This window comes from Pituophis catenifer, unplaced genomic scaffold (assembly GCF_029215685.1).
Source record: "Pituophis catenifer annectens isolate HBS135680 unplaced genomic scaffold, rPitCat1.0.hap2 SCAF_6, whole genome shotgun sequence".
NCBI lineage: Eukaryota > Metazoa > Chordata > Lepidosauria > Squamata > Colubridae > Pituophis > Pituophis catenifer.
This window is the reverse complement of record NW_027256886.1, coordinates 65,736,395-65,760,985: the sequence shown is the minus strand read 5'-3', so window position 1 is coordinate 65,760,985 and position 24,591 is coordinate 65,736,395. Positions and strand designations below refer to the sequence as shown.

Here is a 24,591-nt window from a genome sequence, read left to right as displayed (position 1 = left end):
GAAAAAAAATAATTGTTATTCAATGCATGTTCTAAAACTATTGTAGAACATTATTTGTTCTTCAGTGAACAAACTATAACCAGACCCTTCCAATTGCAGTTCTACAGAATTGCATTTCATGCAATTTCATAAAATCAAACGATTAATGCTAAAACTCAACCATCAGAAAAGATACACAGATTTATTGATAAGGTAAGGCAACTGTAAGGCCTAATGGGACACATACCTTATGTATTAATTCTAAAATTTCTTGGTTACTTTCCAAAATACAGAACTGAAAGATATGCCTTAACATGTCTTGCAAAATGGGAGTTAGCCAGCTTGCAGAAGTCTAATAGCAAAAAGGAATACATTAAAATTATTTTAATTAGCAGCAAATTGCTATACAAAACAGGTCAGAATTACCATACTGCAATACTTCAAGTTTAAATCAATTAAATTATTCATCTGCACTATATTAGTTGTATTTTTAAATACTGGATTGTTGTAATAATGAAAAATGCTTTGAAAGTGCTATAGAGAAAACAAAAGTGAAAAATAGGATTTCTACATAATCACAAATTAAGTCCAACCTTTGCTCTTGTACTCTAATGCAGGGATCCCCAATCCCTGGTCTGTGGACCGGTACTGGACTGCAGCATGCCAACAACTGGGCAGTGGAAACAAGCAAAGCCCTATCCGCGAGATGCAAAATCACGCCCCCTCCAGTTCACGGAAAAATCTTTCTTCATGCAACCGGTCCCTGGTGCCCTAAAGGTTGGGAGCCACTGCTCTAATGATAGCAATTACTCACCTGATCTTGTGTAGATAACAGAGTAAACAGAGTTTCTAATGCTGCTTTTCGGACAGAAGATATTGTGTGATGAAGAAATGGCCACACACGCGGTACCAGAACTGTAAGTGACTGCTGAATACTAAACCATGGCGGAGGAGCAATAAAGATAAAAAAAATATGAGTCCATAAATTAGTCAATACATTTTGCAATGCATATTCGTATTTTCAGGTTGAAAACATCATTATGTTGATATACATCAGCTTACGTAGCCTACTAACATCTACTAAGAGCCGAGGTGGCGCAGTGGTTAGGGTGCAGTACTGTAGCTACTTCAGCTGACTGCTAGTTCAGCAGATCAGCGGATCATATCTCACCGGCTCAAGGTTGACTCAGCCTTCCATCCTTCCGAGGTGGGTAAAATGAGGACCCAGATTGTTAGGGGGCAATATGCTATTTAGTATATTGTCTTTGGTGTAAGCCGCCCAGAGTCCTCAGAGAGTGGGCAGTATAGAAATATGACTAATAAAATAAAATAAAATAAATAAATAAATAAAATAAACTGGCAATAAGCGGTTCAAACATTTGCCTTATTACTATTTTTAAAAGCCTATTTTATGCTTTGGGAAGGTTCCTCCCCCCCCAAAACTACTCTAAAAATGTATAGAAATGTAAAGGAATTAGATAAATTTGGAGAACTACATCCTAATTCACTGTCAGCCATGGAAGCTTTTTTGATTTGGAGTCTCTCTCAGTCCAGTGTATCCCACACGTTGTTTGTTCCGGGGAAAACTGGACTAGAGTGCTATTTTACCTTGAATGTCTGGAGGAAACGCAGGATACATATATAATGAATAAATTTTTATGTAAAACCAAAATGGGAATACTTATTATATTATTCAAGGATATGGAGAATAGACAATTGCAGATCACAGGAATCATGGTTCAAAGCAGTATGAATAAATTTTGCACCCATTCCATTTAGCCACGGTGCGGTAAGCTAGGTTTTTAAAGAAAAACATTCAGAAATAATTAAAAAATAATTGGATTGCACATTTAATTGAACAAAACTTGATAGGGCAGGGATTTACAGGCGAAAAAGAACTGTTCAAGTTGGATTCCCAATGTTTATGAAGAATGAAACTATTAAGCACAGAGCTTGTGTTTAACTCAGATATAAAAAGTTGGGAGAAGCTTTAAGGGTGAATCCCCACTCCCCTACAATACCCCAGATAAAATTGATTGTATTAAGTAGTCACAAATGTAGATGACTTTTAAGGAGGAAATGAAAAATGGATGGGAGGTGACCTATCTCATGGGGGCGGGGTGGTGGTGGTGTTAGCTGAAATGATCGTGAAGAAAAATTCTATACTTCATTTATGGAATTTATATACATGTGCTGCTTTCTCCCTGTAGTGAAAGAAAGGATTTTATCTCTCTGCCACAAAAAGTCCTCCAGAAATTATCTTGATCTTATTTTTGGATGATCTTGGGTACACTTATGCCAAGTATAGGAAGATGAAGCGGAAAGGAGACTGAACGCATGACATCATGTATTAAAGCAAACGTATTATCACTCTTGTTCCTATCACACAATTCAAAACAGCTAAGGCAATATATGCCTGCGCAAATGTATTAAAAATATTCTAAGATCCATTTTGACAGCTGAACAATAAATAAGGTTGATGATCAAGATAAAACAAGGATATTCAACTAGAAAAATTACATAGATTACCTGCATCTTTGGACCTGAGAATAAGTTAAAAGGGATGAAAGAAGGGTCATGATGCTGTTTGTGGAAGCTGTCAGGTCATCTAAATCTAGAAGGGCATCCCACAGTATATTAAGAATAAAAGATACCTAAAATATGAGCAGAGCAATGAAAAATGCATGAGGTCAAATACAGCACACCTGGGACTTTATCCAGAGCCAAGCCAATAAGTACAGAAATATTAGCATTTCTACTTACTTTCTCCGGCTGGAGGTGGACAAGACTCTCTACGACTGGCACCAGAGATGCTGCGGCAACGGCTCTAACATCATCATCCAAATCTTGTAGTCCTTCTGTGATTGCAGGCAAGACTTTAGGTAGTAATGTTTCAATTAGATCCTATAAAAGTAAAATCTGTTAAGCTTAGGATCCAAGGGTAAAAGAGATTTTGAGCCTGTGGAGAGAATTGTTTTCCAGTCATGTCCTCTTTCATGCTCATATCCTTCTATTCAAGAATGAAACCAACATCTTAAAACTGATAGGCCAATCATTAAAAGTAAACTGGAGCCACCTCAAAATAAGTTTGGAAGATCTCTCTCTATATGCAGTAGCTTATTCATTAAAAAAAAATACCGTCCTTCCTTCCCCTCCTCTAAAAGGCTTGATGAATGTATGTCAACTAGGTTTATACAATAGATTAGTTGTGGCAGTAAAATGGAAACTGAAAAACGAAAACTTGAAAAAAAACCTCAGATTATGCCAGTCTAAAAAGTTGCTCTGTGCCTGATAACAAGACAAAATAGTAGAGTGTCAGCTGGAAAAAAAGAAGAAGAAAGCAAACCAGTTGTTCCATCTGCCTAAGAATTTAAAGCAAATATCCCAGAAGTGAAGAATGGGAGGGAGATGAAAGTCGCAATAAGAAAACGAATAGGGAACCTTTTCTGTTTTTGTGTAAACTATCCCTCAAATATGAAATCAGTTTGGGACTTTGTGGGATAGAATTAGAAGACTATTTCATATTTCTTCTCAAATTATAAATCTTCTTATCTAAAACTGTCTGATTAGCCAATGTACATTTCCTGCTGTTCCATAGTTGCTTGAGCTCTTAACAAGAACACTTGCCCTAGAGGTATATGACAAATTGTGTGATTGGACCCATTTATTTATTATTAATAAAGTAACCATTCATTTATGGTTAGAAATGATTTATGTGGCTCATCTGGAATATTAGAGAATTTTAAAACAAACTGAAGCTCTCAAGTAAAATAAATTTCACCATAATTATTCCCCTCTGTGAAATAAGGAACCATTTAGGATATTCAACATATGAACCCAAACTCCTCATATTGTATCTCCAAAATTTAGCAGCAAAAAGTGGTAATATGTTTCTGTTTTCAAAACTAAGCAAAAGGATCACAGTAGAAGCTCCATATTTCCTTTTTTCTTCCTCTTAAACATCCCAAACTAACATTTTAGGCTAATTATGGTCTTTTCCATAATTTAAAAAGGAATTTTGAAAAGGATTTTAAGAGTGAAAATGTACATGGGAAAATAAATTGTTTTAATTCTCACACTTAAAATGTCCCCCCAAATGGAACATTTCAGTTTTTTGTTTGCAAACAAATTCATAGCATGGCTTATAAAGCTTTGCATGATTTCAGATCTCAATATCCAATGGAACATGTCCTTCCATGGGCAAGGTCCACGTGTTAAAATAATTATTATATACAGAATAATGATGTTTTTCAGTACTTCCTCACCCTACTTTGATATATTCCTCCTAAGATTTCACTCTTTAATTTCAAGCTTTCTCTTTTTCCATCTTTAAATATTTAATATTACTCAGAACCATTCTGAATATAGGTAGTCCTTGAGTTATGGTTGTAAGTTGTAATAGTCACATTTTACAACTTTTTTTGTGGTAGTTATGAAGTGAAGTCATTGTTTGCTATGGTGGGATTTTGCTGAAAACCAGAAGTACATGCTGATTTTTTGGCAAAACTGGTATAAAATGTAGTCACGTGACCATGGACTACTGCATATAAATGCCACCTGTTACTGAGTGCCTGAAGTGTGGTCACATGACTGCAGAAACTCCTCTCAAAACACCAGAACTTCAGATCTGGGTTATAAGTCTCCCTTTTCAGGTAGGTCATAACTTTGGTCATAAGCAACCGATTATAAGTCAAGGACTACCTATAGTTTAAGTTTTGTTACTTCAATTTTGATGGTGCAAGTTTTTTTAAAGCTTCCATGTCCAATGTTTGGCATTAGCATTTATCTGCTATCAAGAAATTCACATGTATTTTTTAAAAATGGGTTCCTTTCACATAACTGCAAAGATCAAACAAAGCATCAAAAGTTTGAAGGAAGTTTAATAGTTACCTGACGAACTGCTAAAGCATACTTTATCCCTAGAAGGCCTCCATGCCTTACTTCCCATTGCTCTTGTGTAAGTAATTTTAGCAGGATAGAAACAGTTTTATGAACTCCACTCTCATTCATATGTTTCAGCACTACTCCCAAAGTTTGAGCGCAAGTTTCTCGCACAGGTGCCACTACCTGAGGTTAGAGGAAAACAACACTCTTGTAGATGCAATTTAAAAAATTAGGGTGTGCATAGAAGCATTGAAAGTGCATACTTACTTCATCTGAAACAAAATCACCAAATCTGTCTAAAGCAAATACACAAAGAAGTCTGATAGCTAGGTCTTCCAGCCAATCTTGGTGTTGTTGAATCATCTGTTTATGAAAGAGATTTTAAACTGATGAGAAATTAAAATATTTTCCCTTGATATGAAGGCTCATAAAAGCAATTAATAATTAAACATGGAATTAGTATTTAATGCTGCATTATTTGGTTCTGTTGATAAGCTTCCAGCAGAAATTGTTAGAGACAACCAATAATGAAATAGGGAAAATATAATTCTGTGTTTTTCTATTACACTGCTTTATTATAAGGTGCACCATGAAAGATCACTCTGTTCCTGAGAAATTACATTTATTTAAAAAGATAAGGGCATTTATACTGTATGAGAAAAGATACTAATCAAACTCCATCAACGAATAGTGCTAGAGAATTAGTGCAACTCTGAAGTGAAGACTAGATATTTATTTATTTTATCAAATTTATATGCCGCCCTTCTCCCGTAGGACTCAGGGCGGCTCACAGAATAAAAACAGCATAACAATAAAACAGTGCTAAAACAAATCCATTTAAAATCCTCAGACAATTAAAACCTCGCAGATGATCAGGGAATTTGCTGAAAAAGCCATGTCTTCAGGTCGGTGCGGAAAGTGCGGAAGTCGGGGGCTGTCCGGAGCCCAGTGGGTAACCCATTCCAGAGGGTCGGTGCGACCACAGAGAACGCCCTCATCCTGGGGGCCACCAGCCGACATTGTCTGGCCGACGGCACCTGGAGGAGGGCAGTCCTATGTGAGCGCACTGGGCGGTGGGAGGCCGGTAGGAGGTGGTCTTGCAAGTACCCTGGGCCCATGCCATGAAGGGCTTTATAGGTAAGTACCAGCACCTTGAAGCAGATCCAAAGAACCACCGGCAGCCAGTGCAGTTCGCGCAGGAGAGGCATACTAGATAGCATACTAGTTAAAGAATTATGTTCCCCAATTAAAAGAAAAAGAACAAAGAGGAAAAGGTCTTCTATGTACAGTTTCACATTGCTGTGCTAGCTTCTATCTGAACTTGTTTATTAAAAAAGTCCGTGAAAGAAAAGCATAAAACTTTACCATCTGCTCAACTCCCAATACACACAGTGATATAATCGATTCTCCAACACATTGTACTTTATGTATAAAACCAAGTAATAGATACAGAATCTGTATGAAGTTTAATCATCTTATGAAAAACTCCATTAAAACAGAAACATTCTGAAGATCAGGACAAACTGATATACTGTTTTCCACTAACAATAGAGATCTTAACAACCAAAATAGAATGTTGGGTTTGATGCATAGAGCTTAAGCCTGCAATGAGATGCCCTATTTACTTTATTTGGAAAATTGAAGACATCGCACTATAAGTGTACAAATTCTGTTTCGAGCTTACCTCTTCTACAGTACTGTCTCCCATTTTACCGCCACTTTTCCCATGAGCTTTGAGTACCTCTCTCAGTCCAACACCTGCACCATGACGGATCTAAAAAACACCACCCCCGCCCTCAATATATTAAGATTCTGGAATTATAAGAACAGAATTTTTCATCACACAAGGTTTATACAAACATATATACACAACCCTATCTCTTGCTTTTTGCTGTTGGAGCATCTAACCAGAGTTTGCTAGGATATCAAGAGAACCATGATTACCTCTACCCAAAATCTTACCTTCCATGTGACCTGATCTGCAGCTATTTTTAATGTCCTCCCCTTAAGTACTCACATTAAACAATGCAATGCAGATACTAAAGAGAAAATATGTTTGACATAATGATGCACATTTGTCATTCTACTGTCATTGTAATTAGGCCTATGTTTATAAATATACACCTAAATTTGTTAAGGGATGTTCATCCTACAACAAATATGCAAAGGAGCAAAACAACAATAACGGAAGAACAGATTAGATAAAATTGAGAATTTGTCAAAATTTAAAATCAAATGAAGGCATAACAAAATAAATATTACTTTAGGACTCTCAAAACAAATATGGAACTTAAATGAAATCAGCATGTAAAAAGAGTATTTGGCAGGTCTAAGACTGCACTGTTTTTCCAATACCCAATTCATCTTTTGATTTAGACATCTTTCTTAAACCTTAATGTTAAAACCACTAAAACTTGCATGAAAGTAGTTTGAAGTAGAGGTTAAAGGCATCAAGTTAGAAACCAGGAAACCATGAGTTATTGAACTTTCCACAATATGAATACAGCTGAATCACTGAACTGCAATGACCAATAAACAAACTTGTTAAGCGAACTAAAAATGAATTATGTAAGAAAAATATGCATATACTCTCAAAGTAATAACATAATAACAATATTTGGACTGATGTTATGCCTTGAAGACAGTTTATGAAGGAAACACTCATTTATAACTGGTGGTGTGCTTCCATTATTAGAAACACTTATAATAACTTGTTAAATATGTTATTAGGATATTTATGTGAGCGACTGCTCCAATTATTTCACCACTTGTTTTAAATTAGACTTGATCAAGTATGTGTATATTATTGATTGATCATACAATAAGCATAAACAATTTATAGGTTGTTATTTCCCAGCTGTGGTGCTAAAAGAAGGAATACAGGTGCCTGTTCTCAGGAAAGTCTTCCTCTGGAGGGAAGTTTTAAGTCTTTTTCTGGGCTTCTTCTAGCCTGAATGCACCCATACTGTAGAATCATCTCTTCCTTACAACCCAGTATATTACCCAGTTTACAAAGAAACACTTACCTCCCAGGATGGATCAAAGAGATCATTACACACTTCTTCACAAAAACTTTCCAAAGGCCAATCATTGCTCTGAAGGAAAAAATATAACTGTAATTAAAGTTATGCTTTAAAATTTTGAGGTGGTAAGAGTGATGTATTATCATTTACATTTGGCATAATCTTCTGAATTATGGAAAAAAAGCAATTATATTCAATAATGAAAGTAATTAATGTAAGGATTTAAGATATGCTTTGGGTTTAAAAATCCTTCTCTAGTCCCAACCTCTTCCTACCTCAAGTGAACAATTGAAGCAAGATCTGTCTGCTCCCCACTCCCCATTCTGAGCCTCTTCCTTACCTCTAGGTCTTGAATCTAATGATAAGCAAGGCCCAATAAGGTAGTCGTTCACTTATATTGTAACTGAGCCTGAAATTACGGTTGTTAAGTCATGGCAGTCATTAAACAGGTCACCATGTGAATGATTTTACAACAGTTTCACAATAGAAATAAATATTGGTAACTGGGGGAAAAAAATGCTGAAAATCTTATTTACATGATTGCGGGATGCTGCAAACAGCCATAAATGTGAACTAGTTGTCAAGCACCCAAAATGTGATAATGCGACTAGAAGTGTGTGTGTGTGTGTGTGTGTGTGTGTGTGTGTGTGTGTGTCCCCGTCCGTGTCCAGAAGAACTCCAGAACTGAGTTGTATCTTTTTGGGGATCTAGCATAACTTCAAATGATTGCTAAGCAACCAGTTGTTAAGCAAGCTTTAAAGGATCTGAAGTGGCATGGCATTAAGATGAGCCATTCAAATTGAGAAAGCTTGCATTCCACACTTCAGCATCTTAAATTTCTCTATTTTGCTTTGATTACTATTGCTTTTAAGTGAGAGAAATGTAATGTCTACAATGAGCGGGATTTAATGGAGAGTGTTATATGTTTTAAAAAGAAAGTATTTCATTTCAAGTAATGAGGATGGATTTTCTGTCAATTAAATCTATTATGAAGACTTCCTGTACCTCTTCTGGAACATTATCAACTAAAAGTTTGGAGTCAGTTGCAGGTTGACTGATGATAACATTTCCAATTTTTCTTCTTTTTTCTTCTGGTTCACCATCAGTGCTGTCATTGCTAGAAAAGATATTGAAATATATGTCAAATACGTCCATAATGATGGTCACATTACACCAGGGGGTCCAACGTTGGCAACTTTAAGACTTTTGGACTTCAACTCCCAGAATTCTCCTGGCTAGGGAAATCTGGGAATTAAACTCCAGAAATCTTAAAAGTTGCCAAGGTTGAACAACCCTATATTGCACTGTCTGTATTTATACTCCAAACAAATTTGCTATGATGCTATTAAAATGGTTCATATTAGGGAAGGTATCTTTTATAAAGACATCAAATTATCATTAGCAAATGCCAGAATATGGATAAATCGGATATAATTATTGAGAATATTCCAATATCAGAAATTTCTAAAAACTGAAAAAGGAGAACTATAGCAATAACAGCAGCAACAAGAGTAAAAATTCTTTCATGCTGCCTTACTCAATTTATGATTTATCATTACACTCTTAATATTTTACTGCAGAAAATTAAACACTATTGGGAAAATATGGTAATAATGATTCATGTTCTGATGGATGATTCATTATGCTAAAAACATACACAGAGTAGAAGGCTGCCTCGTTAGTGGAATGATTATTGAAATGCAGTGACCTGGATGTATATACTATAATTAAGGTCAGGGAAATAAGGCAAATTGAGAACAGATCAAAATTTTTACCCATGTTGACTAAAACAGGACAATAAGATGCAGGGCAACATGCGGAATTGAGAACAATGAAAGTAAATGGACAAGATAGTTTCCCAAAATATGCTATTTTTAAAAGACACAAAATAAAGTACAGATAAGTCCTTGACTTATAATCACAACTGAGGTTGGAATCTTCAGTTGGTGAGTGAACTGGTTGTAAAGTATGATGTCATGTGACTTATTCACTCAACAATTGCAATCGCAGCACTCCCAACTTTGGTTGTTAAAATGGGTCATTCAGACAGAACAAAGTAAAAAAAAAAAAGCTGGCTGAAAAAGGTCGAAGCAGGATTTTGACATTTTCAGTAGCATGAGGCATTTATAGCCAGTACCCAGAAACGAGAGGGAAGTCTCTTGTCCCTGGCGGTTTGGCTGCAAATGGCCCACATTAAAAATCCTGCTGGATTTTGGGATGAACCTTTTTCAATCATCCCCCAGAAGACCAGAGGAAGTTGTCTTTAACAAATTTTAAAATAATAAGATTTACATTTTTATTTTTATATATTTATTCTATAAATACAAATAAAAAATAAGAATAGAATAAGAATAGAATAAGAGTTGGAAGGGACCTTTGGAGCTCCTCTAGTCCAACCCCCTGCTTAGGCAGGAAACCCTACACCACCTCAGACAAATGATTATCCAATATCTTCTTAAAAACTTCCAGTGTTGGAGCATTTACAACTTCTGGAGGCAAGTTGTTCCATCAAGTAATTGTTCTAACTGTCAGGAAATTTCTCCTTAGTTCTAAAGTTGCTTCTCTCCTTGATTAATTTCCATCCATTGCTTCTTGTCCTGCCCTCAGGTGCTTTGGAGAATAGCTTGACTCCCTCTTCTTTGTGGCAGCCCCTGAGATATTGGAACACTGCTATCATGTCACTTCTAGTCCTTCTTTTCATAAGACTAGACATACTCAATTCCAGCAACCGTTCTTTATATGTTTTATCCTCGAGTCATGTAATCCTCTTTGTTGCTCTTCTCTGCACTCTTTCTAGAGTCTCAACATCTTTTTTACATCGTGGCAACCAAAATTGGATGCAGTATTCCAAGTGTGGCCTTACCAAGGCATTATAAAGTGGTATTAACACTTTATGTGATCTTGATTCTATCCCTCTGTTTATGCAGCCTAGAACTGTGTTGGCTTTTTTGGCAGCTGCTGCACACTGCTGGCTCATATTTAAGTGACTGTCCACTAGGACTCCACGATCCCTCTCACAGTCACCACTATTGAGCAAGGTACCACATATACTGTATCTGTGCATTTTGGGTTTTTTTGCCTAAGTGTAGAACCTTACTTTTTTCACCACTGAATTTCATTTTGTTAGATAGCGCCCAATGTTCAGGTCTGTCAAGATCCTTCTGTAACTTAAGCCTATCTTCCGGAGTGTTGGCTATTCCTGCTAGCTTGGTGTCATCTGCAAATTTGATGAGTTCCCCATGTATCCTCTCGTCCAAGTCATTGATGAAGATGTTGAAGAGTACTGGGCCTAAAACAGAGCCCTGGGGTACCCACTGTATACCTCCCTCCATGTAGATGCAGTTCCATTGAGGACTACACGTTGAGTGCGGTTGGTCAGCCAGTTACGAATCCATCTGGTGGTGATGCTGTCTAACCCACAGCATAAAAATATTTATGATTTTTTAAAAATTTAAAAATAAGACATCATATTTTTTTAAAAAATAACACAGATTGTCTTAGCAGGCAGCAGTGGCTTGTGAACTTCACTTCTGGTTTCCCAATTTTGGGAAAGATGGCAGGGAAGATTGCAAATGCAGGTCACATGATCAAGTGCCCAGATCACAATCATGTGAGTCTAGGACTGCTGCAACAGTTGTAACTCTGGGCAGAGAATCATAAGTCCCTGGTTGTATTTGTCAGAAAAAGATTTCACTGATGCTTTCGATTTAATGAGGTTGGATTAGACAGCTTCTAAGATCTTGTCCAACTCCTGAATTTTTAAAATACTATTTACAGTACCTTTTTTCATTGGTCTCTACTGCATCTTTCGATCTTTGTTTTGCAAACAACTTAGCCATTCTTTTAGCCTTATTTTTTTGTCTGCTACTCATTCCAGCTCGAAATTCCGAATCAATCAATTCTGCAGCTTGGAGAGTCTGAAAAGGTTCATAAATTTAGATAAATCTGAGAGCAGCAGAATTTCATTCTGTTCATGTAAAACAACTTCCCCCCCACTCCACCTTTTGCTGCAGTTACTTAAATTTCTCCCAAAATTGCTGCGCCACCAAAGAAGTTGTACGGCTTTTTAGAAGAATAGGAGCTTGAGATGCAAAATTACCCTTGGACTAAAGCTTACATCAATGCTTTGATCTCACCAACCTGTTCTTCAAAAGGAGAACAGATGTCCCTCAATCTGCAAAATCATTTCTAGTGATAATCTTGATTGGCCTTTCTAAAACAGTATTTATTGGCAGCTTGCAAACAAAGAAAAAAAAATCCACTGCGTACGTCCATGCAGTCAAATAGCCTGAAGTTTTACCTACAGGTTGTTTGTGTACCAGAATCGATGAAGCTGGTGTGTAGTCCAAATCCTCATCATTGAACAAATCTTCTGTACTCATTCCAATTGCAGCTCCCATATCAAGGCCAAGTTTCTTTTGAAGCAATTTCCTTTGTCGAGCTATTCTTTCTTTTGGATCCACTTCACCTTAAAAAGGATAACAGGCTATGTTCTTACAAAGCAAGTCTATATTTTTTTGAAATAAAGTACTGAACACATCTTAAATCTAAAAGCCCCCAAAAAACCCTTAATAGCTTAGCTTCCTCCAGTGATCTTTACAACAAAGGAATTTTGTGCAAAGTACACCAAATAGTTCCTGATTATTGTTATGTTTGGTTTGCAAACTATATTCAGCTTTTATTGATAGAGCGCTGTTTGAAAAGAAAAACTCTATCTCTTTAGAAGTGCTATTATGTAAGACCTGCACAATAATTTACTTTGCTTCTACGTTATATTTTCCAAGCAACAAATATTTTCAAGGTCTTATTCCATTATTAACTTTCGGTAGCTTACCCACTACAGAAAAACAGAGTGTTCTGAAAAAGCTTCTTCACCAATTCATACGCACTTAGAATAGAGCTTGCAAAATATACCCAACTAATTAATTCAAAGATACAGGCAGAAGATTATGTTTAGAGTCTATCTACTATGAAATGAAAGTCTCTTTCCAATGACAGAAAATTTTTTTATTCAGAACATGCAGCATTCCTTCTCTGCTGTCATTCTTGGATATACCTGTTCCCCTCCTATCTTTGAAAGAGCCCTGAAAACCTGATTCTTCCCCCAGACTTGAACTTGGTCCTATGTTATTTTATTGTTTTTGAATGATTTTTCTTCCATATGTTTGTGTTTTTAATTGTATTTTACCCTTGATTTTATTGTTTGATACTCAGAGTTGTATGGCCTTATAAACTGAATAATATAAAGAAATATTCTGGTGAGTAACCATAACAAGAATATTCATTCATTCAAAAAATAAATAAAAGAACACCTCCAATGAAAAATTCATTAATTCCTCTCCCTTAATTGCCTTCAGTGCTGCCCTTCTCTGCTCAAGAGAGTTCTGGAACTTTCTAGAACCCATCAGGACTGAAGAGAGAAGAAAGGATTGGAAAACAAGGCCTTATTTCTCTCTTCACCAGCCAAGTCATCTCAAGTGCAATTAAAAAAAATATTCTGCTAAAAGGAGAAGTTCTGTCACCAAAATCGGGAGCAGAAAAGGGTTATTTATTTTCTATGTGAGCACGTGAGAATTAGCTTCACTCACTTAATTAATAAAGTAGCAAAATTCTGGCAGATTTGATTATCTGAATTATTAAAGATAATGATTCAGTTAGCTGTAGAAACACCTAAATAAATATTTAGTCACAAGAACAGAATTTTTTTTAAAAAAATTATATTTTTTTACAAATACATGAAAAAAGAGTATTGCTAAGTATATAGGACAACTTGAAGTATTAAGGGAACAAATACCAGATGTATCATCCTGAACTTCAAATTCAGCACCAGCAGACCCAAGAAGAGAAGCGCCATGCTTTAAAAGTCGACAAATATCAAATTTGTCAAAACGCAACCGATCAGAAGTAGAGGTGTCTTCCACCTGATTTTCACAGCCACGTTCTAGATAAAAGTTAATAAAACTTAGAATGAGATCAGAGTAAAGGACATGGCCCAAATATAATTCAGGCATTGTCTATTTTACTAACATTGTAAAGAACTAAATAAGCAAGCGCAGCAAAGAAACAGATAATGATCCTATCATATAACTCCTAGTTTCCCAATATTTTATGACCAAAGAACACTTTTGGTACTTGCTATACTTCTTGCCCAATTGATTTCATTGATTAAAATTTAAAAAGTAAATAGAAAGAAAGCAAAGCAAAGCACTACACTTGTGCTCCCAATAAAGCTTTAGGGACTCACATAAACACCCAAGGTGTTCTTAGAAAATGAAAGTGTCAGGTTGCATCATAATGCTTTTGGAGGGGGGGGGAAACCATTTCCACCTGCTCAAAAAAAAATAGAAAGGTACAGAGCATCAGGGGAGCTTAGAGGCGGCTTGGGGGAATAACCTTAGTGATTTGTTTTCTGATAAATGGAGGCTGAAATTAGCCACCTGCATTATGTCAGTCATTCTGTGAGAAAGCATCTATAGTATTTTTTCCCTATTCCCAATTTGCCCCAGAGTCAAAAAAACTGTAGATCCTTTATTATTTAGAAGAGAAGAGGTCCCTTGTATTGTGTTCTTCATTAACTTGCAAGCATGTTATATAGTTAAAAAGATGTTACAGGCAAGGTCTAGAAAAATTCTTGAAGTTGAAATCCATATGCACACTATATACATATATAAGCAGAATTTTGTATAGCTCTCTTTAAAGCACCTTGCTTTGGCTGTGGAGTTGGATTCCATTCCGGTATATTTTTTACTATGGCTTCCACAGCTTGTCCAGCTGCAATGCGGGAATCCCAGTTTGTACTCCTTAAGTGTACCAATACCTTTAAGAAAATTTTTAAAAAGTTATTCATATTTCTTATCTTAAATGCACTTCATTTAATTCTTAACTAATACTGTGGAATTTCTGAAGAATAAAAAGCTAATAGTTCAATATACAGCAAACCACTTTTAAAAATCTCCCAAAAGTTGGCATTATCCATTTCCCCCCAAAAATAAGACTGGGTCTTATTTTCTTTTGGGCCCCAAAATAAGCACCAGGGCTTATTTTTGGGGGTGTTATTTTTTCCCATGTACGGGAGGCCCACTTCTTCGGCTTGTTCGTGGCACGGCAGGAGGCCGTGTGGCGTGCCAGTGCCACGAGGCGGGGGGGTGGATCTGCCCGTCGCACTGCCTTACCTCAGGGTCCCCACAGCCAGTCCATCCACGCCCCGACACCTGCCTCACCTCACGGCTGCGGTACCAACACACTGCTCAGCCTCCTGCTCCATTGTGGTTGTGAGCAAGCAGAAGAAGTGGGCCAACAGCTACATGGGCTCCGGCTGCACATGGCTGCTGGTGCTGCCATCATGAGAGAGGTGTTGGGGCGTGGATGGACTGGCTGCGGGGGCCCTGAGGTAAGCAGGTGTGGGGCGCATGGGACAGCTTCACCACTCCTCTGCCTTGCCTCATGGCCATGGCACTGCAAGCAACCAGATGGAATGGGCAGGCGGACAGCTGTGCAGGCTCTTAAGTAGGGCTTATTTTGGGGGCAGGGCTTATATTAGGCACACACAGCTAAAACATGCTTGGTCTTATTTTCGGGGAAACAGGATATCAAAGGCTAGACTGAAAGTCTAAATTTAATAAGACATTTTTCTAATTATTTGATTTGTATGAAAGTCTCTACAGAAACCTAAACATTTTATGATTATCATCAATTATATGGCTTTCTATATCTCATATTATTTTTTTTGCCAAAAACCATTTTAATTAATTTAATCTTTTAATGATTTATAGATGGACCACCAAAGAAGAATCACTGTCTTTTAAGAACACTGATAATACTATTGATTAGCAATAGAAATGACTCAAAAATGAAAACACAGTAGCCAATAAAATTTTCTAAGTAAAGTTCAGCACATTCAATACCAGTTTCAAGACAAACATGCATGGTGTCTAAAAAATTATGTCCCCTCCTCAAATGGATGGGGCAGAACATTCTGTATTTTGAGAAACATTTATGGAGAAAATAATGCCATACTATTTGCTTAAACACCCATATGATCCCTTAGTTTTTCTGAATCTAGCTCCCCAACAGACTCTAATCCCACCCATTTTAGAATATAGCCCTCACAAGGCCTAACACAGCTCTCAAGTTACAGAAATTCTGCACTCCTAATAAATAAGGCCAATGTATAAATGTGTAAATACTTTCATTAAAATCTCAATGTGCTCCTCAATGCTTAGAACACTCAGTGATAGAATGCTATAGAAAATACAATTTGGCCTTTGAGAGGGAGGAATAAATCCAACACTGTTTTTTTCTCTGTTCAATCATGTCCAATTCTCAATGCTACCAGGAAAAACGCCTGTAGTTTTCTCAGCAACACATTTTAAAAGTGTTTTGCCATTGCCTCTTTCCAAGAGCTTAGAGAAAGTGACTGGTCCAAGGTCATCCAACTGGCTTTATGTCTAAAATGGGACTAGAACTTACGGTTTCCTGGTTTCTAGCCTGATGACTTAACCACCACATCAAACCAGCTCTCTTAGCATCAACATTATATTGCTTATAATAACATCCAAAGCATTTACCTTAGCCAGGAGATTATTCAATTCATGTGGATGAAGTTTGACAACTTCCCCAAGTTGCTGGGCAGCTGCTTTCCTTGTTACCGGTGTTGTGCCAGTGTCCAGTAAGATAAAGAGGCGATCAAGCCTGACAGAGGGGGCAAGATAAACTCTATAAAATATATATTCTGCCTCATCAATCTTAAAACAAAATACAATCATGTTTAATTAATCTACTACAATTGCCAACCAGAGTTTGAAAGAACTCTGGTTGTTGTTTTTCTTACATTTCATCAAAGTATCGTTTGGAAAGCTTATGAGGAAAAAACTCAACACTATTTCAAGTCAACGGGCATTTTTTTTGTTCCATGTTTAATCATCAAGTGGTGATATACAATAGCACACACTTTCTATTATTTCATCTCTCTTTCCAATTGATTACACAGAAATAGCTTTAGAGAAAATGTTTTATTTGCAATAACGAGATCTAATATCTAAAGTTGATATTGGGACACATGTAATTGACAAGTGCAATTCCCAGTGGGTGATAGTACTTATTGTTAGCTAATCCTTCCATTCTTACTTGCCACTATGGGTAGTTCATTTAGTGACCGTCTGAAGTTACAATGCCACTGAAAAATGTGACTTATGACCCTTTTTCACCCTTGAGATCGTTGCAGCAGCCTCATGGTCATGTAATCAAAATTCAGACCCTTGGCAACTGACTCATATTTATGACCTGGGCTCATGTGATCACCTTTTATGCATTTTTTGTCTTCTATTTACTGTAATGATGCTTGATTTGGGGGTTTTGTTAACTTTTTTTTTTAAAAAAAGCTGCCCAGCTTTTCCATCTGGAGTTTTTGAACAGCTGGATTCTACAATTAAATACACACAATTCCACCAAGTGTCATCCTCTGAGTGTCTGTAATTGTAACATCAAATATAAATGATGTTGTATATGTCTTATTTGCCAACTAAATGCCCCAACAAGGGCTCACTATTTACAGATATTATCTGACAGAGTCAGACATTAGGATCTCAATAATAAAACTGTTTTTAGGTAGTCCTCAACTTACAACAGTTCGTTTAGTGAGCGAAGTTACAACGGCACTGAAAAAAACAACTTATGACCATTTTTCACACTTATGACCATTGCAGCATCCCCATGGTCATATGATTTACATTCGGACACATCATAAATGTGATGGTTGCTGTGTCCTGTGGTTATGTGAGTCTTTTGTGACCTTCTGACTGAGCAAAGTCAATGGGGAACCAAATTCACTTAACAACCGTGTTACTAATTTACCCACTGCAGTGATTCACTTAACAAATGTGGTGAGAAAAGTTGTAAAATGGGGCAAAACTCACTTAACAAATTTCTCACTTAGCAACATAAATTTTGGGCTCAATTGTGGTCGTAAATCGAGGACTACATGTACTTCACGACAAAAACATCAAAACACAAAAACGTTTTTGAGAATAGAGCTCTCAATTTAGAACACATTTTATAGAACCTTGTGGGGATAGCACATAAAGGTGATGCATTTATCTGAATACATTGTTTCTATATTTCAGCACCCATTTTACCTTTTAGTATTCTTTTGTTATTGTATTTTATCTTACATTATTTTATCCTCCCCTACTTTATGTTTTATCACTTTATTCTATTTTACCTTACCTTACTTGATTACATTTAGCCTTACCTTATTCTATTTTATTCGACTGACCCTCATTGCTTGTTGAAATGTTCAACTGACTAAGCAATAAAGGGGCAATCACTATTACAATTTTCTTGGCAACAGTGTGGAAATACAGGCGGTCCTTGCTTAATAACCATGGTCCTTGCTTAATGACCATTCAGCAACTGTTCAAATGTATGATGCTCATGGACGAATGGTACTTAGAGCCAAGTCTGAACTTGTGGCTGTTGCAACGTTTCCTTGGTCATGTGACTGTGATCTAGACACTTAGCCACTGGCTTACAATCACAATATTGCAGCATCCTGCAGTCACGTGATGACCATTTGTGGTCATTCACTACCAGCTTCCAACAAGCAAAGTCCATGGGGAAGCTGGCAGGAGGTCAAAAATGGGAATTACATGATGTCATGCTTAAAGGCAGCAATTTTACAATGTGCCACTTAACAATGGAAATTCGTCCCAATTGCCATCATTGTTCAAAGACTACCTATAATTTCCTGTTGTTACTTTGAGGTGGGTTTATTTATTTATTTTTTACTTTCCAGTCGGTTACAGGCATGGAATTCTCTGAGTACTGCCCAACACAATACTAATCAAACTCAAGCCTGTTTAGCTTCTGAACTCAGATGTGTTTAGCCAGGTGCTATTACATGCTGAAGGTCTATGGGATATATTTTATTATTTCACTTATTTCCTTTCTAAAGCTTTCAAAACAAATTTGGCCTGATCTTTTCAAATAAAAGTTAAATGCATAGCTGCAGAGTAGTGTGCCATAAATTGAACTTTTCCAGTATTCTAAGCTTTAGAAGTTAAAAAACTTGAATACTGTTTACCTTTCCCCATTTTTTTCTAGTCTTTTTAACAGGTTGGACTAATGAAAGCTTACATAGAACAAAAATTACATAAGAATTAAAAATTAAACAGCTACTAATGTTGTTTGTCAGTTTTGAATGTCTGGAATCAATTACCAATGTGATGTAATTTCTGCAGACTAAAAGCTTATTTTAATTTTGCATTCAACATTCTTTTGCATTTCTTCATACAAAAAGAAATGTAATTACTATAATTACTGTTGTTCTTTCTAATTCTTTAAATTCTTCCTGTGGAATTTATTCACTTTTAAATAGGGAATAAATATTTTCCTTTTTTGGCTCTGACGTGTTTTAAGATTGGGATGGTTTTCAGTAGAAGATGCTCAGTTCCTCTTTGCTACCAAGGCACTTAAAAAGAATCTTACATACATCCCATACATTAACAAGTCATGAATGGAAATGTGAGGTAGGAGTACAGTTTGCTTGTTCCAGACAGGAAACAAATTAAACATACCATAACACAATTACATACTGAAACAGGGGTTGACAATCTATATTTCTTTTTAACAGACATTTGAGAGCCTATTGCTATTCGTATTATTATTAAAATACATTGGTCCTTGGTTTTGTATACTACTTATTGCTTCAGTGTTATTGTTAACTTGAAATCTCATTGCATCTATATTATATCTTGTATTCATACATCCATTGTAGTATATTTATAATAATCCCAGTAGAAACTGAAAATATATACTTAAAGACAAATTCCAGACGCACTATCTTTAAATCATGTCATAATAGTTTTTTTATGGAAAAGTAGGCAAATTAGATACTAAGTTCTTCATAAAAAAATTTCTTGTAGTCACACAAGAAAAAATGTAGAGGAAAAATTAAACCCAGAAACTAGATTCTATGTACTGATTAAGAGGGTATCATAGAGTGGATACAAATAAAATTAAAAATGTATTACAGAAGTGACAGAAGCATGTGCAATTTAGAATCACATGGTTTTAAAAGATAAGATATTGAAATATGCATTATTCAAATGTTTACAATAGGCCTATTTTGTCAATCCAAGCCACAATCTCAATGAACAATGAAACGCTGTATTAAACAATAGACCACACAATCACTTTTATTTTAGCGAAGTAATAAAGACACAGTCATATAGGAGGGAAAACTGTGTATGCTGCCTTGAGCTGCTCAATGAAAGGCAAACAATTAACAAACAAATATTTTAAAAAATTAAATGTTTTAAAAATGCATGCCTAAACTATTAGCCCAGAAAAAATATGTGGCTGCTTTAACAGTTTAAACAGAAATTCTTCATATGTACTACTGTACATTCTGAAACAAGTGTTTTGGAAGATTTGCACAGCTCTATACTCTATCTATCGTATCACCTGCCAACTGCTTATTATGGGGAACAGTTTGTGCCTGTGTATTATTGGAATAAAGACTTGCTTTTTGGTTACATTTATCAAATGGTTCTTATTTTCCCAATAGTGATCCTTATTTGCTTATATTATAAAAGATGTTTCCATTTAAGTATTATTATAATTTGATTTTCAATGTACAATAAAAGGTCTACATTTACAAGACCAGAAAAGGCTTAAAGGAGCACAAGTAATATTTTGAAGAATTATACACATTCAGTACTAACATGACTTGCAATTCTACCACGGATTTTTGCTTCCCTAAAAGAAATGAAGGAATGTAACAGGAGACAAAACTAAATAGTCCACTGCTTGGATGCTCTAATCACAAATTCTTAAAAAGGATGAATACCATATAGTTTTTTAGCCAGAAGGCTTTTGGTTGAACTTACAGAAACAAACAGTTAAATGTTTCATCTTATTTTAAGCTCCATAAAAGTAATTCTTAAATTACAACAGTAATTAGAACCAGAATTTCCATTGTTAATTGATGCGGTTATAAAGCATGATGTTACGTAATATCACTTAGCGATAGCAACCCTAGGACTCCCAGTTGCTGTCATTAACTGAATCCCACCAGCCATTATACCACCACTGGCTTGGTCCCTTCCAGCCCTGAACTGGGAGTAAAAGGTAAAAGTAAAAGGTGGCCTCCTCTTTAATCCCCACCTATTCCTCCCCCATCTCTGTTCTTTTGGGCATCTTATAAGTCTGCCATCTTTGTTGGATTTGCGGCCTTGTATTCTGCTCATCCAGGACTTGTTGACCCTGCCACTTCTAGCTGACCTTTGGCATCTACCTCCCACTGCTGACAAGGGGTGACAAGCATCCTGCGAATGGAATAGTATTCTGAGAATGACATATGATTATTGGAGAACTGGGCGAGAGGCCTTGGGAAGAAGGCCTGGCACGGTCAGCAGCTGCTTCACACAGGACCAGGCCAGGCACCTATTGTCAGCAGCAGAAGGAAGTTGGTGAAAGTCGAGTGGGAGAGTCAGTGAGAACAGGCTGGCAAGGCCATCAGAGGTGTCAGAGAGCAGGGGGAAAAGGCTGACTGAACAAGCAAAGCATTATGTCTTTGCATTGTCATTGCTGGGGTAGTTGGCTGCAGTGCTGAGCTTGGGATGGCACTCCTTAGCAGCAGTGCTGGGATTGATAGAGAATCCTGTTTGGGTCTATGACAACTCGTCACTGCCAACTTGCCGTGGGACAATCTGCCATTGCCATGGAACAACTCACCCCAGGACAAGAGTTACACTAATATTGAAGAAATAGCAGAATAGAAACATTAAAGAAAGGATGCCAAAAGAGGGACAAATGAAATGTGAATAACAAAATAATAATAATAATAATAATAATAATAATAATAATAATAATAATAATAATAATAATAATAATTTAAATAGAATTGTTGAATTGTCCCGCAACAAGCTGTCCCATGGTGAGTTGGTTGCGGTGAGTTGTCCCCAGCTGAGACTGCAGAGGCTCCCAGGCCTCTATTTCAATCCCAATGCTACCAACTTCAAGGAATGATGTGCTGCTGTGCAGGGCGACCAAAAGGGAAGAGATGGGGGAAGATTAGTGGTGGAGGAAGTTGAGGTATTCCTGTGGCTGTAAGTGTGGATGGGCAGATACCAGTATTTTGTAGGGGTGCTAAAACAACATACCATTCCTTCAGTGAAGACTAGCCGTACTACAAAAGAGATTTGTACTATACAACAAAAGAATCTTATTAAAATACCATTTGTTAGAGAAATTTATTAATGAAACCGAATGACAATTAATTTCCCTATTATTATGTAGATATGAACTATTAGCTACCCAAATATGTTGCCCAAATTTATACTATCAAGCTAAATTTTAAAAATCTAATAGTATGTAGAAATTATGTTACTTGACTACAGGGCAAAATAAGTAATAGTTAAGTGTGATGTGTCTGTCTATAATAACCTTTGAAAGACTTTTGATCCTGGCAATCACAAACACATGTAAGATTTTATAAAGGCTTGTGAACCACTTAATAAAACAGTAGTATTAATAAAATAGCTTTGAAAAGAATTAAAATCTCTAGAATTTGAACATACTTCAGGAGTTACGTTGTTTGAATTGCAAAATCAATCCCATTTTAAACTGACTTTTTATTCAAGTTCTGTAGTTATGATGCTATTTTAATAACTTAAACAGCTTGCATTAGAAGTAGAACCTAAAAAAGAAGCGATTTATTAATTCCATAGAAATTAGGGTTGTTTTTTTCTTAACATGGTACAAAGCAGACACCAAGACTGCATTTATTTTTCTCACATAAAACTATTCTATTGTACAAAATTTAAGCTCCTATCTTATTCCACTCTTTAACTATGTTTACAACCATTTTTATTCTTGTTTATGAATTTAAATTTTTGTTTATAGTATTATATTTTTTATAATTGTAGCATGGTATTTTCTTATCTCAACTATTTCTTCTTCAAATCTTTCCTTATTATGGTTCCTCTTTCATGTACTACCCTTTCTGATCATAGGATTAATATGTTATCCAGCCCAAAAGTCCCATAAAACTCATTTTTATTCAAATGGACCATATTTTATTCAAATAGACCATAATTACAACTATTTTATAGTATACATCGATTAACAATTAGCTTTCACAACTTATAAGAATTGTATAACTTGATTTTGTTGATAAATGTTTATAAAGGTTTAAGATTATCAGGAAAAAAAACTTTTCTCTAATTAGACAATTAGACTATTCTAATTGTCCATTACCATGGGTTGAGATATCATCAATATGCTGATGATTCAGCTCTGCATCTCTATATTTGGTGACCCAAGTGATGCTGTCTCTGCCCTCTTGCGATGCCTATAGGCTAGGGGAGGCAAACTGGCGGCGTCATGTCCCGGGTTTAACACCCGTGCTATAGGCTGTAAGGATCTGGATGAAGGACAACAGACTGAACCCTGGCAAGACTAGAGTGGTTTTGGGTACATGGATCTTAGTATTTGTCATCCTTAGTTCTGGATTGTTTTCACTACCTTGTTGGACACAGTTCACAACCTAGGGGTTCTCCTGGACTCATGTCTCCTGCTCAAAGAGCAGATGGCAGACGTGACCCGAAGAGCTTTTGTACAGTTCCAGTTTGTGCACCAGTTGCGATATTTTCTGGATCATGACTTAAGCCCTGGTCATTTCTCACTTGGACTACTGCAATGCATTCTACACGAGGTTACCCTTGAAGCAGGGGTGAAATGCTCCCGGTTCGGACCGGATCGTCTGATCCGGTAGCAATGGCAGTGGGTGGTTCGGAGAATCGGTAGCAAAAATCCCTGCGCCCCACCCCCCATGCCCAGCTGAGCCGTACAATCATCAGAGGCTTTTTTTTATTTTTAAAAGCATTTTTTCTACCACCTTTTAGGCCCAAAAAAATGCTTTTAAAAGTAAAAAAAAAAAAGCCTCTATGATCACGCAGCTCAGCTGGGATTGTCAGAGGCTTTTAAAAGCATTTTTAAAACAACCTCTTGGCCAAAGACTTTGTAGAAAAAATGGTTTTAAAAGTTAAAAAAAAAAAAAAGTTGGCCACGCCCACCCAGTCACATTACCCCACCAAGCCACGCCCACGGTAGTAACAAATTTTACATTTCACCACTCCCTTGAAGTCCATTTGGAAGCTTCAACTGGTTCAAAGTGCAGCAGTTGAGATCAGTCTTTGGGGCTGTTAGGATGGCCCACATTATATCTGTGCTCCACAAACTTAATTGGCTATCGACATGCTTCACAGTACAGTTCAAGGTGTTGGTTATGACCTTTAAAGCACTTAATGGCACTTGTCCACGCTACCTGATGAAGCGACTTGTCCTGCTAGTACAAGCCTGTCCTATTCATGCTGGCAGGGAGGGCCTACTTTGGACCCTATCAGTCAAAAAACTCCAACTCTCAAGATCCAGAAGAAACTCCTTCTCTGTTGCAACACCTGTCCTTTGGAACATCATGCCCTCTAAGGTAAGATCCTTTCCCACCCTCCTATCCTTCTTCAAGAGCCTGGAGACATGGTTCTGTCATTTTGCCTGGGGACCAAATAGGAGAATTACACCCTGGAGGTGGCTGTTGGATTGATGGCCGACTTTACCTCCCCGCCCCCTTGCTCTCTTGCTCTCCAGCCATTCACTTTTCTGGTTATCACACTGATGTATTATTCTCCTTGTGCTCCTGTCATCG

General features: G+C 36.7%; 1 protein-coding gene across 1 annotated transcript in view; it reads right to left on the bottom strand.

The window, feature by feature from the left end:
- Positions 1-24,591, bottom strand: part of BTAF1 (B-TFIID TATA-box binding protein associated factor 1) — a 69,338-nt gene that overhangs the window by 36,677 nt on the left and 8,070 nt on the right. Inside the window, exons 2-15 of the mRNA XM_070945498.1 lie at positions 16,454-16,577; positions 14,589-14,703; positions 13,681-13,827; positions 12,191-12,354; positions 11,667-11,803; positions 8,892-9,003; positions 7,890-7,958; positions 6,548-6,637; positions 5,131-5,226; positions 4,870-5,046; positions 2,743-2,883; positions 2,509-2,633; positions 794-914; positions 227-331 (exon numbers count right to left, since the gene is read on the bottom strand). Coding sequence (XP_070801599.1) covers positions 227-331; positions 794-914; positions 2,509-2,633; positions 2,743-2,883; positions 4,870-5,046; positions 5,131-5,226; positions 6,548-6,637; positions 7,890-7,958; positions 8,892-9,003; positions 11,667-11,803; positions 12,191-12,354; positions 13,681-13,827; positions 14,589-14,703; positions 16,454-16,577 — 1,723 coding nt within the window. The remainder of the gene's footprint in view (positions 1-226; positions 332-793; positions 915-2,508; positions 2,634-2,742; positions 2,884-4,869; positions 5,047-5,130; positions 5,227-6,547; positions 6,638-7,889; positions 7,959-8,891; positions 9,004-11,666; positions 11,804-12,190; positions 12,355-13,680; positions 13,828-14,588; positions 14,704-16,453; positions 16,578-24,591) is intronic.